At 47.7% G+C, this 18,634-nt stretch overlaps 1 protein-coding gene across 1 annotated transcript in view; it reads right to left on the minus strand.

Moving 5' to 3' along the window:
- Window positions 1-628: 628 nt before the first annotated feature.
- The window catches only part of Paxip1 (PAX interacting protein 1), a 49,255-nt gene continuing 31,249 nt past the window's right edge, over window positions 629-18,634 (minus strand). The window contains exons 9-21 of the mRNA XM_069997162.1: window positions 17,355-17,450; window positions 16,271-16,408; window positions 15,553-15,674; window positions 14,786-14,970; window positions 13,553-13,596; window positions 10,855-10,925; window positions 8,324-8,426; window positions 7,254-7,422; window positions 5,785-5,885; window positions 4,045-4,179; window positions 3,892-3,967; window positions 3,275-3,339; window positions 629-1,042 (exon numbers count right to left, since the gene is read on the minus strand). Of these exons, the coding sequence (XP_069853263.1) occupies window positions 1,031-1,042; window positions 3,275-3,339; window positions 3,892-3,967; window positions 4,045-4,179; window positions 5,785-5,885; window positions 7,254-7,422; window positions 8,324-8,426; window positions 10,855-10,925; window positions 13,553-13,596; window positions 14,786-14,970; window positions 15,553-15,674; window positions 16,271-16,408; window positions 17,355-17,450 (1,317 nt within the window). The 3' untranslated portion in view covers window positions 629-1,030. The remainder of the gene's footprint in view (window positions 1,043-3,274; window positions 3,340-3,891; window positions 3,968-4,044; window positions 4,180-5,784; window positions 5,886-7,253; window positions 7,423-8,323; window positions 8,427-10,854; window positions 10,926-13,552; window positions 13,597-14,785; window positions 14,971-15,552; window positions 15,675-16,270; window positions 16,409-17,354; window positions 17,451-18,634) is intronic.

Here is an 18,634-nt window from a genome sequence, read left to right on the forward strand (position 1 = left end):
CCATTGGGTTATGGTTATTTTGGAAAGGGAGTTGTAGATTTTCTGTTCAAGCTGGCCTCAAAGTGTGACCCTCTGGATCTCAGCCTGCTGGGAAGTTAGGAGGAACATGGCAGTTGACTCCCAGCAAGCTGGTGGCTCATGCCTCTGATCTTAGCTGAGATCTGAGGAGCAAGGTCTGAAGATAGCCCTGCCAGGAAAGTCCATGAGACTCTTCTTCAATCAACCACCCAAAAAAGCCAAGTGGTAAAGCGCTAGCCTCAAGCAAAAAAAAAAAAAAAAAAACCCTCAGAGACAGCACCTAGAGTTTAAGCCCTGGAACCAGCACAGGAATATAAATAAGGGAAGGAGGGAAGAAGAGGAGGAAGGAAGGGAGGGAGGAAGGGAAGGACAAAAGGAAGGAGGGAGAAAGAGAAAGAAAAGGAAAGAGAAGAGGAAAACAAAAACAAAAAGAGAGGGCCTTCTGGACGTTGTCTCTTCAGGAGAAAATCTGCTGGAAAATAATTCATCTTGAGGTTGCTTCAAATGTGATCCAGTTTGGCGCAAATCACCAGGTCACGAAAACCCCTGGAAGGACATGGAGCATTCCAGTCTAGGTGAAGTTCAAAGTACATTTATTTAAAATGTGGGTAAGAGGTCAATATAAAAGAAAAAAGAGTATAAGAAATAAAAATACTCAAAGTATAAAACATCTTATGTCTTTAACATCCATAATTTAGATAGCAAGATCTTTATTTACACCACTTTATTTGTAGCTGAAGCTCACATGATTCTGTGAAAACATTTAAAAGCCTGGCAAATGAGTAAGACCTAATGTGGGCTCATAAAACTCCTATCGTACACAACATAATTTGTGTCTCTTCAGAATAGGCGCACACCTCAACAGGATGCAGTGTAAGTGTACAGTTGTTCCCCTGCTTGCGCCGCGTCTTGTCCTGGGAGCAGCGGGAAAACAAGCGCGGGAGGAGTCTGGGCTGGCCGCGGGGCTGGCCGCGCTCCCCCGCCTGGGCCCCAGCAGGCAGGCACGCAGCCATCAGTTGAATTTATATGTGAGCTTGTTGAGGAGAACAGCGTTCAATCTCAAGGCACAGAGGAACCTGGGAAGCCAGCCTGTCTTAGGCACCACTCTGGAAAGCTGCATTTCCTCCTCCACCCACATGCGCCAGCTGCTCCTGCCCGAGGTGCTCATGGGGCCCTGAGGTCCTCATGGGGCCCTCGGTTGCCGTGACCATCGAGGCTCGCTGAGCCTGCCCAGGGGAACCCAGCCCCCGGCCAGACAGCCGGTAACAGCAGGAGTCTCACTGCTAACATGCCCAGGTGCTTCCCAGACTCGGGATTCACACCCGCAGGACCCAGCACAGGATTGAACTCTCCCCACAGCCTGGGAAGCACTGGCTACCACAAGCATGTCTACGTGGAGTCACGTGCACCAGGACGGTGCTAGGAGCCAAGCCTGAGAGAAAGCCCCGCACTCACACCCACAGATCATGCATGGAGATGCTGCTTTTTTTTTTTTGGTCGGTTATGGTGCCTGAACTCTGGGCCTGGGCCCTGGTCCCTCAGCTCTTCAGTTTAAGACTAGCGCTCTAGCACTTGAGCCACAGCGCCACTTCCAGCTTTTCCTGTTTATGTGGTGCTGAGGAATTGAACCCAGGGCCCCATGCATGCAAGGCAAGCGCTCTACCACTGAGCCACCTTCCCAGCCCCTACATGGAGGCTGGGCACACATCTGTAATCCTAAGTATTCAGAACGCTGAGATCTGAAGACTGCAATGCAAAGCCAGCTTGGGCAGGAATGTCTGTGAGACTCTTTATCTCCAATTAACTACCAAAAAAACTGGAAGAGGAACTGTGACTCAAGTGGTAGAGTACCAGCCAAGAAAAAGCCAAGGGACATTGCACAAGCCCTGACTTCATGCCGAAGTACGGGTACAAGTAAAGCAGGAGTGGCTCATGCCTGTAATCCTAGCTACTCGGGAGGCTGAGATCTGAGGATCGCGGTTCAAAGCCAGACCAGCAGGAAAGACTGTGAGACTCTCATCTACTAGGAGACCCGAAGTGGCACTGTGGCTCAAATGGTAGAGCGCTCGCCTTGAGCTGAAGAGCTCAGGGACAGCGCCCAGGCCCAGAGTTCAGGCCCCATGATGGACAAAAAAAAAATTAATCTGAAACACAAGAGGCTTTCATAAATAAAAATCTGTATAAGTCACAGAATATTCTGTGTAAAAACCAAACACAGCACATATGTAGAGCTGAAGCGCTGCCCAAGGCCAGCAGGAAGTCCCGCGGGAGAGCTAATGTGGCCATACAGGCCCCTGACTGGGGCTCCTTCCTCTCCGTGTACCTGGCGAGCTCTCCCGCCTTGCCTCAGTGCCCCTCACGCTTCCAGGCCATCGCCGTCAAGAGGGGTAAAGGTGAGGCAGCCAGGTGCGCGCCCCATCCTCACCTCTCTGCCTCCCACGCTCCTGTGCAGACACAAACCTACTGGTCCTCGCCTGAGTGCTACAGCGGTCGGGCGGCAGATCTCACCTGATCCTAGCTCTGCCACAGGCACACCCCATAACCACTACAGAGGGGTCTCTAGTGGGAAGCTGGGGGCAGGATTTGTGGGGCCCACTCTGCTTCACTCTGGGGCAGCCCATACATGAGAACAACTACTTTAAGCCAGGCTCTGGTGGCTCACACCTGTAATCCTAGCTACTGAGGAGCCTGAGATCTGAGGATTGAGGTTTAGAGCCAGCCCAGGCAGGAAAATCCAAGACTCTTCTCTCCAATTAACTAGCAAAATGGCAAAAGTGAAGATGTGGCACTAGTGGTAGAACCTTGGGCAAAAAAGGCCAAATAAGAGCATGAAGCCCTGTGTTCAAGCCCTAGGACTGGTTAGCAAAGGAGTGAATTAATTAGAATGGCGCAGTTTCCTGTGAGTGCCTGCTGCTGTATTATCTACCCACCATGACTGTGTCTTAGCTCCAGCTCAAAGCTCAGAGCAGACTACACAGAATCTAAATCTCACTTCGAAAATACAAACTTGAGAACAAGTTGGTGAAAAGAAGCAGAAGTAAGTCAGGTACTTACTTCTGCAATCTGAGTGGTCACTCGAACACCCTCAACAAAACGGTGCCGAGGCCCGTGGGGTCACCTCCTGACCCAGTGTCGCCTCACTATCCTGAGGAGCCAGGGCTGCAAGCCGCAGGGACACACACCAAGAGCAGGAAAGGGGCTGGCAACCCCGGTCGGCGCTGGCTGGCGTCAGCCTCCACAGCCACCCTTCAAAAGGATATGATTCATAGTCCAGTGTCTGTGTGAGCACTCCAGTCAGAACAAACTCAGCATTGTGAACATCTGAATGGGGGAAAGCCAAATGCAACAATGAGCATGCGCGCTGTGTGTACACATGTGTATGTGTGGTGTGTGCATGCATACGCAACAAATGTGGGTGTATATACAGTGAGTGTGTACATATATAGTGAGTGTACACATAGGTACGTGGTAATGCACTGGCATGGGTGGCATGTGCACGTATACACAATGAATGTATATATGCACATTGTGAATGTGTGCACATTTGGTCCATGCATGTGTGCATACAGTATGTGAATATATGGTGATTGCATGTGTGCAGAGTGAATGTATATACACAGTGAATGTGTGTGCATACAGTGAATATGTGTGTGCATATACAGCGAATATGCGTGCATATAAAGTGAATGTGTGTATTCCTGTACAGTATGTGTGGTGAATGTACATATGCATGCATGGTGAATGTGTGTGTGTGTACATGGTAGGAGTGCATATATGCTGAGTGTATGTGTGCACACAAAGTAAGTGCACCTGTTACACTAGGTGCGTAGGCGTGAATGCAGGCAAGCATGCACCAGGACTGGGAAGCCATACCTATTCCCCTGGCAAAATACTCTCGGCACAAATGCAGGTCATTCTCGCAGGATATTAAAATGATTTCCGACAGGCTCTGAGGAGAAGACAGCGAGTTTTAGTGACCAGCACTGGCGTCAGTATGAGCCCAGGTCTCTACCGCCCCTTTCCCACCTTGTTCTGCTTATGCTCCATGAGCTTCCGGAAAGATGGCTGCTTGGACAGAACTTTTCCCCCAGCACACTCCACGATGGCTTTCATTGTCGAAAGGCTGGGGCAGATGCCAGGCGTGATGTAAAAATACTTCGCCTGAAATACAGGAACACAGACGCACCCTATGTTTTGTCAAGTGGCTTCAACATTTAGTGTAACTTTCATAGCTCTTACCCTGAGACTTTAACCAGAAATGTCTAAGCCAGGCACTGGTGGCTCATACCTGTAATCCTAGCTATTCGGGAGGCTGAAATTTGAGGATTGAGGTTTAAAGTTAGGCTGAGCAGCAAAGTTCATAAGACTTCCAACAAAAAGCTGGCATTAGGGCTGTGGCTCGAGTAGTAGAGCACCAGCCTTGAGCAAAAAATCTCAAGGACAGTACCAAGGCCCTGAATTCTAGGACCATCACACATATACAAAGTCTCGTTTCCTGACATCAGGAAGGCAGTCTTCCCCATTAGTAATTACTAGAGGGTTTGAGGCCTAGTTTCCTGAAATCAGAAAGGTAGTAGTACTTCCCACAGTAACCCCAGAGTAGGCTTAGAGAAACTAAAACCAGATGTGTACCCATGGGAAGTCAAGCACTCAGATCTCACATTCCTAAACAAAATGGAGTGCTTTGTGGCTAAAGCAAGCACATAACACCTTTCACAATTTCGGTAAAATCTGTAAATTAGCACTATATTTAACGTATTTCTCTGCCAAGCAACAAAGTGACCCAGCACCAGTCCTGACCTGCATCCCTTTTCCTGTCTTTATCTTGTCTGCATTCTTTGAACTTGAAAAGAATAGAAAATGGGGGCTGGGAAGGTGGCCCAGTGGTAGAGCGCTTGCCTTGCATACATGAGGCCCTGGGTTCGATTCCTCAGCACCACATAAGCAAAAAGTCGGAAGTGGCACTGTGGCTCAAGTGGTAGAGCGCTAGCCTTGAGCTGAAGAGCTGAGGGAAAGCGCCCAGGCCCAGAGTTCAGGCCCCACAACCGGACCCAAAAAAAAAAAAAAAAAAAAAAATAGAAAATGGTATCAATGCTTAAGATGTAAACCTCAGCCAGGCACTAATGGCTCATGCCGATTCACTTTTCAGGAGGCTGAGAGCGGAAGACCAGGGCTCAAGGCCAGCTTGAGAACAGGGATGGAAGCATGGCTCAAGCGGTAGAGTACTGAGTTCAAACTGCCAAAAAAAGTTCTCTAATGAACTTGTTCCTACATATATTGTGCTTTAAATTGCTCATAAAGAGCTAAGCTCTTAGAAAAATTAGACCATTTTAAGTAAAATGCATTGTAACTCAGTATTACAAGTCACTTCTCATTACTAATCCAACATTTAAAAAGTTCAAAGAACAGATTACCCTTAATGATTTACTTAGCTGTGATATCAAAAAAAAAAAAAAAAAGGAAAAAACCCTTTAAGTCTCAAATCTAAGAAATATTTTTGAATCTTTAGTCCTGAATTATTTATGAAATGCCGAATGAACATTTTCTCCGGTGGAGAGCGAGCAGAGTGCTCCAGTGCCTCCCGTGATTACTCACGGGCGCGCACCTGGGCACCCGGCCGGTCTCTGCACCCACTTCCTCTCATTCAGTGAGGACGGGCTCTGCAGGGGTCTCGTCTCCTGCACCGTCCGGAGCAGCCGGTGGTGCACGTGTGAGGCCCCAGCACCCGCCCCTCCCTCAGGCCACCACACCACGCCCCAAGAGTACCTTGAAAAGGGGAGACACGTGTGCTCGCTTCAAGGACTCTTCCAGGCTGAAAGAGAAGAGGACTTCCGCCTCGGCATCTCGGAGGACATAGTTCTGCTCGTCTGGAAAACAGGAGGACGCAGATGCACACCATGGGCGCTCAGGCACACACAGCGCCGGCGCGGCCCACCCTGCCCACCGAGGCACTGCCTTCAGGCCTGGCTACATGTGCCTCTGCAAACTGCACACTGTCTCGCCGCTGCTTCCCCTCGAAACCAACCAGACCAACACGGTCCACATCGGTGGTAACTAGTCCTCTGCAGAGGCTTCCCTGAGAGCAAGGGGTTGGCCCACGCTTGCAACTCCTCACACCCAACCGTGGTGCCGCACCCACAGACCCCACACAGGCCAGGAAATCCAGCCCTAGAACCACTGCTTCTGAACGGCCATCAGGTGCAAGTGTGGTAGTTAAAAGCTGAATTTACCAAGCTTTACTGAGTCGTGGAAACAACATTTCCTCTCCCCAGCACAAAGAGCACAGATGGCACAGCAGCCAACTTGCTTAATAACCTGCTGCCCTTCCGCTTGGCAAAGATGTAAAAGGAGAGCCTTGAGGGCCCTGAGTTCTGGCCCCAAGATTGGCACACACACACACACAAAAAAAAGCAAAAAGTTGGGCTGGAGGCATGGCTCAAGTGGTAGAACACTAGCCATGAAAGCAAACTGAGCAAGCACAAGGACCTGGTTCAAAAATGGAAAGAGCAAAGAACAACACAATGATTGAGTTTTCCCTTGGTACCAATCAAATTACCAAAACTTCTATATTCTTTGTAAAGATGCTAATCAAATAAGTCATTGGGCTAGGAAATAAATTTTCAAACTTAAATTAGTAATTACCAAATAGTTAAAAAAAAAAAAAAAAGTGTATTGGCCTGTGACTGGACCCAGCTTCCAGAATTTGAAAGCCTATTTGGTATGAAAGTCCAGCTTCAAAGTCGGGCACCAGTGGCTCACATCTGTAATCCTAGCTACTCAGGAGGCTGAGATCTGAGGATCATGGTTCAAAGCCAGCCCAGGCAAGAAAGTCCATGAGACTCTTCTCTCCAATAAACCATTCAAAAGAAAAACCTGGAAGTGGTGCTGTGGCTCCAGTGGTAGAATGCTATAATGCTATATAGCCTTGAGCTCAAGAGCTGAGGGACAGCGCCCGGGCCCAGAGTTCAAGCCCCACGACAGACAAAAAAAGTCCAACTTCTACCACTGCCATCACTCCCCAGCACGGTCACTACCAGCGCTGGGACCACCAAGCTGCCATACCCAGCACTCACCGATGAACCGCTGGGACCACCAAGCCACCACACCCAGCACGGTGACTACCAAGCTGCCATTACCCAGCACCCACCGATGAACCGCTGGGACCACCAAGCCGCCACACCCAGCACAGTTACTACCAGCACTGGGACCACCAAGCCTCCATACCCAGCACCCACCGATGAACCGCTGGCACTTGAAGCACTCCTCCAGCCACTCGGGCGTCACGATGTGCTTCACCACGGAGATGGCCGTGAGGAACTTCACGGTGCGCGTCACCTTGCTGGCGATGAGGTGGGTACACTTCTGTGTGGACTCGGCCACCTCCCCACCCAGGATGTAGAGCTTCTGGAGAGAGAAGCACACATCAGTGAGCACAGACCCACGCTGTCCTCAGCCCTGCAAACCGTGACAGGAAAAGCAAAGGAAACCTGGAAAACCGAAGGAGGAAAGCAGAAAGGATAAGCCACACAGGGCATTTCTGCCTAGCACTAAACAAGTCAATGATCAATGTTTGGGTTCTGAAAACATCAGTAACTCATTTCTAGGAATAAAAAAAATAAAATAAAGAGTAAACAGCAAACTGTGCGGTGCTGTGGCTCTAGGCATACTCCAAAGCACAATGGTGCCGCTGCGGACTACGGGCACAAAACCACAGCACCAAAGTAAACAGAGACAGAACCCAGAAAAGCGCTCTTCACAGCTGTACTCAGCCCTTGAAGGCAGAAAAAATTACTTTGTACTAAATTTAGGGCAGAAAATGTATAAATCTAATTTCATTCAGCCTTAATTTAACAAAACTTCAGTAACAAAATATCCTACGCCTTGTGATGCTCTTTCAAAAAGCATGCTTCCAGTTCAGCTCCGGTTACCATCTACATAAACATACCAAACCTGACCTGACTACACGGGCTGCCGTGGGTGTGTGCACCAGGGTCCAGAAAGCACAGCCTGGGGAGACTCTGGGGCAGAGCACCCGAGAGGCAAAGCCCCTTGTGAGCCCCAGGGTATTTATAAAAATGACATCCAAGTTGCCTTGCAAATGCTCACATGCAGGAATCAGAACATTACACTAATGGTGCAAGCATCAAAGAATTAAATGGCACACCGAACGAGGCAGTCTCTCACTGACACGATTACCACAAACACATGTGACAACAGTGTCAAAAGTAGGAAAACCTAATGAAAGGCATAAACATTTACAGAAAGGAACATGGCTAAAAATTCTTAAAGACAAACAAAACTTTACCTTAATATACTGTTGAACGTGTACTGGCTCAAAGCCAGTAAAAAGCACAAAAGGGGTCAATTCTGGTGTGAGTTTTTTAGTGGGAGGTGGCAGATCTTCAATCCTACAAACAAAGGCACACAAAATAGTACTGACTTCATTATGGAAAAATCATGTCACAACTCAAGATAATGGACTTACATGACCAAGAAATTAATTTCAAAACAACAATAACTAGGGGCTGGGACGTTGGCTCAGTTGGTAGAGTGCTTGCCTCGCATGCATGAGGCCCTGGATTCGAATCCTCAGTACCACATAAGCAAAATAAAGCCAGAAGTGGTGCTGTAGCTTAAGTGGTAGGGTGCTAGCCTTGAGCTGAAGAGCTGAGGGACAGTGCCCAGGCCCAGAGTTCAGGCCCCACGACTGACAAAAAAACAAAAACAAACAAACAAACAAAAAAAAAACAACTAAAGAAAGTAATATATTAAAGAATGATGAACTTATAGTTCCATGTCTAGAAGTTGAATGAATTCAAAGAGGACACAAACGCATGACTAGCTCAAATAGAATTCAAATGGCTGAATGGAATAAAGAAGATAATGTATAATATAAAAAAAGAATTGGATAAAGAAACAAATCTTGAAAAAAAAAATCAGATTGAAATCTTGGAAATAAATATCTCAATACTGCCCAAATTAAAAACTCATTGAAATCTTAGCTAATAGAACAGAACAAGTAGAAAATAGGGCAATCGGATTGAAAATAAAGCAGAGGAATTAGATCAATCAGTAAGAGAGTGAAAAAACACTAAGAAAATACTATAGAGCCTTTCTGACACCACCAAAAGACAAAACATATGAATCATGGATTCAGAAGAAGAGGTGCACACTAAAGGAATAAATATAAATAACCTAGTCAATAAAATAGCAGAAAACTTCCCCAACCTTGAGTAAGAGTGATCCAGGTGGAGGAGTTTACAGAACACCAAACAGGCAAGAGCAGAGAGGAACACCACTAGACATGTTAGAGTTAAAACATAACACAAACTGCAAAAGAGAAGAAATAAATCACATACAATGTAGCCACAGAGCATCAGCAGGTTTCTCCACACAAACTAAATCCAAGGAGGGCATAACATAATCCAAGCCCTGAAAGATAGTAACTGTCAACCTTCATAATCGAGGGAGAAATAAAACTTTCCAAGATAAAAGCTAAAGGAACTCATGTGCTCAAAACCATTACTACACAAGATGCTGAAAGGAATGCTGCACATAGAGCAAGAGACACAAAAACAGGCAAGAATAAATGCACGACATGGGTACCATAGCACCATGAAGACAAATATGAGAGCAAACACTTCACACCATTCAACTCTCTAATAAAAGAAATAAAATGGTAAGTTGGATTTTAAATTTGTTTTCTGTAAGAAGTACATTTCACCAACAAAAACAAACGTATAAGTGTAGGGTTTAAGGATTGATTCAACACATGAATATCAATGCACGTAACACTATGCATAAACAGAACCAAAGACAAATATCTCATAATCATCTCAACTGACACAGAAAAGGCTGTGGATCAAATTAAAGAGCCCATTGATAAAGCTCTAAAGAAACAAGAAACAGTAGAGCGCTAGCCTTGAGCTGAAGAGCTGAGGGACAGCGCCCAGGCCCAGAGTTCAGGCCCCACGACTGGACCCAAAAAAAAAAAAGTAAAAAGAAATAAGAAACAGAAGGAACGCTCCTGAGGTGGATGGAACAGGAGATCACCAAATTGAGTGCAACATGCCAAACTTAAAGTCAAATCCTGCATGTTTTCATTCATTTTGGAATCTAAACTCTGAAAGCATACACAGACAAACATGTACATACATGTTTACCTATTTATGTGCACATACACACATGCATTTATCTTCACACACAGAGCTTGGTTATACCTGAGCCTGCCTGGGAAGGGGCTTAGCCAAGGAGAGGAACAGAGAAAGATGGAGGGCCAATCCTATCAAAATACATTGCATCTGTGCATGAAGACAGTGTAAGGGACCTCATTAACAGGGTGGAGGGGCAATAGAGGGCTACTGTGATTCGAACAGAACATATACATGTGCACAATACCATGATGGAATACACACTAAAAAAAAAAAGAATGATAGGAAAGCAACACAGGCTGTTGGGTGGGGGTGGTGGGGGTGGTGTGTGTGTGTGTGTGTGTGTGTGTGTGTGTGTGTGTGTGTGTGTGTGTGTGTGTGTGTGTGTGTGTGTGTGTGTGTGTGTGTGTGTGTGTGTGTGTGTGTGTGTGTGTGTGTGTGTATGTGTGTGTGTAGGGGAGGGAAGGAGTTCTCGTACATTTTGTTTAAAGAAATAGGTCCTCTTCTCCCTCCCCACTATGTGCAGCTGTAAACGAGACATGGTGCAAGGAGGTTTTGAAGAGGTGAGTCCTGTTAAATCCTATTTGCTGTGCAAATTCTTTGAGACTTTCCCCAGTTGCCAGAAGGTTCCAGATAGGCCATAGTGGACAAGCAACATGTTACATACGGAGGTTACTGCTCCTACCTGGCTCGTTTGGAGGAAGGCTGGATGTTGGCTGCTTCATTCGGCTTCAGTTTGGGAGGTAATCTCACACCCTGTAATTCAAAGGTTGCCCACTTTAACCAAATCCACCTCCAAGGAGTACAGAAACTTCCAAGAGACCCGAGTCAAATACTCAAACCACCTCACACTCTACCTGTCAGCACTAGGACTGGCCTAGAGTCGCAGGAGCAGAAGCTAATACCCAGAGGGGACCTCCGGGTCATTTGTATGCATTCTCTTTTCATTTACCAAATACTCTTGTTCTTTTACCAAACATTCTGGACAGAAGTGGAGTTTGAACTCAAGGCCTCGCACTGGTTAGTCAGGTGCTCTACCCACTTGAGCCACACCCCCAGCCCTTTTTGTTATTCCTTTCTTCCTTTTTTTTTTTTTAAATTATTTTTAAGTAGGCTGCAATTTCCTAAGTCAGGTTACAAGTACAATACGTCTCAACCACTGTCATCCCTTCCATCATTTAGCACAGACTGAAGTTAGGGGGAAACAGAGAAGAAAGAGAAATCGTTCCTGGGCTCCATGCAGGAAGCGGGGGTGAAAGTGAGGGTGCTCCTGCCATTTTTTGAGTAAAGTCTGTACTTTCCCTAGTCAGGTGGACCACAATCCTCTTCCTCCACTGCTTGCGCCGCCTCACCCAGCTTTTTGTATCGGCTGAGACAGGGTCTCACAAGCTTTTTGAACAACAGGCTGGCCTCAGACTGCCATCTTCTCCATCTCTGACTCACGAGCAGCTAGGATTACAGGTGAGAGCCGCCCAGCCTGGTCTCTTGGTTCTGTAACACGTCCTCATCCGTGGCCAGAGGCAGGCTCAGGCAGTAATGAAGCTGCCTGTCTTCATGCCAACCTCCCCTCACCCCGTGTTCCAAAGCCAGCCCTCCTCTGGAACTCACTGTCCCAACTTGGAATGGGGAATACAGGCATCTTATTTTCTTTGCAGTTGTCTTAAAAAAGAGATTTCTTAAAACAATTGTCACCTGGAATGTGACCAAAGCACCACCCACGTGACAATCAGATGAAGAGGGCCACTAAGAGCAGTGAGGTACTGGACGTCAGGCGGGGGCCCAGCCAGCTCCAGTCCCTGATGGGGGGGGGGGGCGGGGAGGGCAGGCGCGGGCTGGCGGAAGTGTGCCAAGCAGGGGAAGGGGGTAGCGGATTCCGGGGGTGGGGGCACCCGCACAGCCCATCTCCCGTGTACCCCTCTCGCTGTTCAGTCACTGCATGGCCAACTAAGAGGTTCTTTCCAAAAGACAAGACCGTGTTGGAGTTTCAGCGTCTGGACTGTTGGCTGCTCTAACCGCCCGTCACTTTAAGCGCCTCCGCCTCTGCCAAGCAGGCGGGAGTATGTCTGCAAGTTCCTTTCCACTCAGAGGACGGAGCTTCTCGACGACCGACAGGGAGGTTTGGACTGCTTTCCATCATCTGTACAAGACGACTGCCCAACCCAGTTCCAAAGACCACACGTACACCTCCAAATTATAACTCCCGGTAGCGAGAATAAACCGAAGTGGCCCTGGCGAGTTCAACGAGGGAGCGATGCCCACTTTCCCAGCCTCCCTAATGCCTCCCTCGCTGCCCCAGACCTGGGGGCACAGCTGTGTGGCCCGTGTGGTCACCAGGCGGCCGTCATTACTGGGTAGCGCAGGGAAAATAACCTCTGAGCACGTCACTCCTAAAGAGGACGCAGCCCTCTGCGCGTCCTCCGCACAGGCAGAGGGCAGCTGCCGGCCGCTGCTGCAGTGGGGGCTGGGGCTGCCTGGTCGCTCTGGCAACGCGGCCGCCTTGAGGAAGCTGTCCCGCGTGTGCTTCAACAGCCAAGGCTACGAGAGTGTTGCACAGGCCATGGAAATCCCTTTTGTCCTCAGAGACGGGGTTTCGCTGTGCAGCCCAGCCTGGCTGGCCTTCAAGTGCCTGGGGACACTGTACCTCAGCCTGCAGGGTGGCTGGGATTACAGGCACACTCCACTGAGCCCAACTCTGGAAGCCCGTGTTTTACAAACAAGGATCACATATTTACAAATAAATGTGTGTGCTCCTGAAGCATTCCTGGCCCACTTTTTGTGACAAAAAAGGAAATACTGCTTTCCTGAAGTGCAACAAGTAACAACAGAGAAATTCTACAGCGAACCATTATTGAAATGGTCTTGTTGATACCTAAGAAAATACTAATGTACAAAGTCAGAGAAGGCAATGTTTTATCATCTGTGGACAGCCCTCACTCACAAGGGACCACAACTTCCCAGTGTTCATTGGCGAAGTCTCCCACTGGAGACCCCTTCAGTGTGATGAGACCCCACGGAACTTCAGGAAAGCACAACGAGGGCTGGAGTCCACCTCCTCAGCGGACCACACCTCTGCTTCTTAGGGTCCTCAGTTCCTGCCTTGCCAACCCCTGAACAAATACACGCTCACAATTCCAGACATAATCACATGGCTCTCTGAACTAAGTAATGGTCTCACACGTGTCGGTGTGAGGGACTGACATGAATATCGCCAACAGCTAAAAGTAACGAGCAGACCTGGGGCACACCACGTATTGTGTGACAAGTGTGAAGATTCAGCCCTCATTCACATGACGAATGACAAGAGAAATTGTAATTTTCAAATACAGCCCTACTGCAATTTACTAACACAGTAAAAGCCAAAGTGAGGAATTAATTTGACATACCATCAGTAACTCTGCTGACACTTTCATTGGGATTCTCCAAGCATCTGAAGAGAGAAACACGTTATTTTTCATGGTGACTCACTATTGACACGAAGACCCTTTTTCTGAAGCTGGGAACCCTGGACGTGGGTGCTGGGGTCACAAAGTTGAGAAGGGGCAAATGTAAGTACAACACCCAAGTTGAGGAAACCTTTCAAAATGAAGCAGGGAAGGAACAAGACATGGCTCTATGCGTCCACCACTGACTGCAGGCCTGCAAGGCGAGAGTGCAGGGTGGTTGGGTGTGTCTAGTAGACAGTCCTGTCTCTAGCACACCGCTTATGAAGAAAGGTCACCAACAGGAAGGACCACACTACACAGGACGGGGCTGGCCAGAGAGGATGGCACGTTGGTGCTGTGGGAAGAGCAGATCTAGGCCAAACACTCAGAGTGGATGCCCTGCAAGGACCAGTCCCTCTGGAATGGCTTCAGAGCTAAGGGCAGACCAGCCAGAGTAGCGCAGGGATGCAAAGCAAGGTTCAAGAAGAGGAAGAACTTTCTCATGATTACAGTCACCCAAAATTCGGACTGGCCTTCCTTAAGGTAACACCAAATCACATTTGAATGACCTTTCTTGAACGTGTTCCTTTCTGTAAATGCAGAATTAAACTATATCCTACGCATGACGGGGAAGTCCCTCTGGAGGAGCTGGGTAAATGGGAGCCTAGCCATCGGTGGCCCTAACTGTGTGCTGTCAGGCATGGCAGGGACAAAGAAGAGCAGCGAATGTTCTAGTCCGGACATTCTGAGAGCTACCTGGTACAAGGCAAGACTAAAAAGAACGCTTAGTGCTCACTGCAAGCTCGAACCTCAAACCAACAAAAATCCTTGTCAAGCTGAGCATCAGCGGCTCACGCCTTGAATCCTAGCTACTCAAGAGGCTGAGATCTGAGGATCATGGTTCAAAAAGCCAGCCAGGTAGGAATGTCCATGATTTGTATTTCCAATTAACCACCAAAAAGCTGCAAGTGGAGCTGTGGCTCAAGTGGTAGAATGTCAACCATGAGTGAAAAGGAAAAGGAACAGCACTCAGGCCCTTAGTTCAAGCCCCAGTACTGACACGCATACACGCATACGCACATGCGCACACGCGCACACACACACACACTATCCTGGGCAGAGAAGGTAAAGGAAATGGGAACTAGGTAAAAACCCGTCATCGAGCCTGGTATAAACAAGGGAAGCCTCACTCACCCAGAAGACTGAGCACCAGGTGCTGAGTGGGCGCGAAGGGGTCCTGCAGGTTGAAGGCCGTGTACCGGCTGCACTGGACCTGCCTCAGAGCTTCCAGGTTCCCCAGCAGGATGTCTCCCAGCCACTGGGCGTTCACACACGGGATCCTCCACTCTTTGGCTTTTTCGTACTTTAAACCACTTGGTCTTTTTTGGGAGGAGAGACCACAGAGATTAGACATTAGTGCTACACACACGCTGAAGCCACATTTACTTTCAACATGAGCCAATTGAAAACATTCTTGGGAGAGAAGCAACAGGCTTGTCTTAGAGGGGTGCTGAGAGACCTGGCTGTGGCTAAGGGTATTTCAGAGCTCAGCTGGGCTCATGGGACTACCTGCCAGTCTCCCTTTCACCTCATTCCCATTACCTAACTCACTAATTGTTTACTTCACAGGTATCTGTGCTAGTGTCTCCATGACCAGAAGAGCCACTCTTTCATTACGCTCTGATTTCTATGCAAAAGAGGGCCCAGGGAGACTATTCCCAAGTATGAAAACACAGCAGTGAAACCTGTTCAAATTGCTTTAGGAAGGGGAGGAAGAAGGACAGAGGCCCTGAGATGGCTGCAGTACATTCTATATACATGTGTAAAGATGAGTACAATTCCCTCAGCGTAAGTAGTAAGAATACATTAGTTAAATGGGGGAAAAAAGAAACAGAATCACTGAAATAGTCCCTCTCCTATGTGTTGATTTAAAATGAAAACTGGTTTCAAAGCGTGCTTACTCTTTACAGATGAGGACGGTGTTGCTCCGGCACAGATACCCTGTGTATTTGGCACCAGCCAAATATGCCATCAACTTCAAGTCATCTCTGTCATTATCAACAAACCCAGTCACAGAGATGATCTATGGGGAAAGAAGAGGAAATCATTAAGAAAAATCACTTCCTCTCTCCTCCTTCTTCCAACACACCCACACCCACACACACACACCCCCCACACACACACACCTGTGCAGTATGTACCCATGTGTGTATTTCTACTATTCCTTTCACATCATGACACATACTTGGCAATATCATTTCCATGAATGTCAAAAGGAGAATTTTACAATAACTAAATGTTGTATACAGAGCTCTTGATGGGGGAAGGAAAAAGAATAAACATGGGCTGTCAAATGCAAAGCACTGCTGAAACAAAGTGTAATGGCACCATCCACATTTTAAGGTCTTTTTTTGTTCATTTCCCTTTGCGATCATTTACATGGGAGAGTATACTAGTATTGACCACGTTCTGCCCAACAGTGGCTGCTTTTAGGGTTTGGAAGACTTTGGCGAATCCATTAAATATCTGCCGTATTCTGGGGAATCAGAGGAACTAAGACATTGACTGTGCCAGTGCTTCTACACCAGGCCCCCACACACAGAAACCAGAGGCAGTCAGCCATGATATGACTGCTTCCCACAGAGGCAGGACTGAAAACAAACAAGGGGTCCGCCTCACATGCTGAGCACATGGCTTCCCCCCTGGCGGGAAGGCCACGGGAAAGTGGAGGGCGCGATGGGGCGGCACCATCTTCTTCTTCTTCAGGACGGTATTTAGCCAGTGTGCAGTGATGCATCTCTTCCTCTCGCGTATTGCCTACCAAACATAAACCGTAAGTTCGCTGCAGGTTGTGTAACTACAAGGCCACATTTTTAGTGACCTCCCATCAGGTCAAAGAATTTCATGACATAGCACAGCACATAACATATGGTACATAAAGTAGCAATGACAATGTAGCTGTTCACCCTTAAAAATCTAAAAATGTTATTATCTATCTATGAGTGAGAACCTCCCCCTATGGAGGGATCATGCTGGGGCTCATCAAAATTAAAAATTTCCTTTAGCAACACAAGGGCTCTACATACCACAATGTATAAAGACATAAACACCTAAAACTAACCACAGAAGAAAGCTCATGTTTCTACATTTCAACTACAAAGTAGGGCCAGTCAATGTCCCTCTTTACGAAGGGTTCTTAAGGGTTGCCCATTACATTCACACGGTGCATCTGCAGACTTTCAGGAAGAGGAAGCCTGAAGCTGCAGGGCAAAGCGGTAGAGCTGGGGAAAAGCCTGTGCTCATGGGTACAGCCCTTCCAGCCCCTGCCTGCAGTGTACCACAACACTACAGAATTCCTCTCTTCAGTGTTGCTTTGTGGGGACTGGGAGTTAATTCTTAGTGCCTGGTTTACCTGGAATTTCCTTTTCTGTCTCTACTGTTCAAAGACAAGTATGCACAAAAGTATCTAGCCAACAAAACCATACAAAAGTTAACAAGGATGCAGGTACTAGTAGCTCAAGCTACTCAGGAGGTTGAGATCTGAGGATGGTGGTTCAAAGCCAGCCTACTCAAGTGGCAGAGTGTTAGCCTTGAGCAACAAATGTCAGGAACTGCACCCAGCCCTGAGCTCAAACCCCAGGACCAGCACAAATTAAATAAATAAGGAACTTCATTATTTTTTAAAGTAGAAAAAGTTTTAAGAATGTAAGGCTGAAACAACAATGACCACTTACTCCAAGTCCCAGGCAAGCACTTTCCTTACCTGTGCGTACAGACTACTGACTTGGCTCTCACAGAGAAGATGGGTGCATCGGCTTGTGAACGTGGGATCCACAGTGCCACCGTGTGCCTGGATGATCTATACCAAAGGTCAGAACTGTCATCAATTTCAGCGATCCAGAATACAGCAGAATGGCAACTTCAAATAAGACTTACTAAAGAACTTATCGCTTTCCCACACAGCCCATTTCCAGCAAGAAAACCAAAATGTTCTCCTAAACCTGCATCTTCTCCTTCCTGTACTGCTGACATTCTGAACAAGTAACTTCTGTATGGCATAGTGACCAGGCTGCCCAGCACCCCTAGAGATAGGAGCAATGCCTCTGGGTGTTACCAAACGCCCCATGGGGGCAGATTCACTCCCTTTGAAAACCACTGCTTCAGCTGGGCATTGGTAGGTCTCATTTACAATCTTAGTTCCTCAGGAAGCTGAGACCTATGGATCTTGGTTTGGATCCAGCCCACAGACAAATCCATGAGACTGCTATCTCTACCCAGCAAAAAGCCCCCACTGGAAGCATGGTTCCAGTGATGCAGTGCCAGCAAAGCAGATGAAGCATAAAACCTTGAGTTCAAATCCCACTACTGGTGCTTACATGTGTATGTGCACACACACATGCACATGCACACAACACACCACCATACCACCAAACAAATCAGAATTACATGAATAAATAGCAAAACTTTATGTGCAAACAGTTCAGCAGGAAGTGAAGAATGTAGTTGCCAGGCATTAAGCACAAATTAAAATTCAATTCAAACTCCTACAAACCAGGAGGGGACTTCACAGGATGTGAGAGCACAGGCCCAAACCCCAAAGCAACCCTGTTCTGCTCTACATACTTTGTCAGAAGTGTTTCTTTTCCTGTAACTACTTACAGATCAGTTGGATGAGGCTGGGACAAGACCAGTACTCCAGACCCACATGTCCCTGCTCTGTCCCTGTTTTCCTTCCACTGGCCAAGCACTGGTGGCGGCTCCTTCAACTCCTGCTTCTCATGGTTGCACATTCACCTTGCTGCCATGCACAGGGACCCGTAGAAGGAAATCTGCCCATCAGACACACATGTCTGAACATATCTGTGTTCCTGGCATCTAACTAGCAGCTGTGTCAGGCCAGTGGAAATCACTGCCCTCAGCTTCTGCCCAAGTCTTCCATCACTGCACTGTGCTGCCCCACTGTCTCCCAGCACTGCACTGCGCTGCCCCACTGTCTCCCAGCACTGCACTGCGCTGCCCCACTGTCTCCCAGCACTGCACACT

Source organism: Dipodomys merriami, unplaced genomic scaffold (assembly GCF_024711535.1).
Source record: "Dipodomys merriami isolate MVZ:Mamm:240054 unplaced genomic scaffold, mDipMer1.0.p SCAF_5, whole genome shotgun sequence".
Classification (NCBI taxonomy): Eukaryota; Metazoa; Chordata; class Mammalia; order Rodentia; family Heteromyidae; genus Dipodomys; species Dipodomys merriami.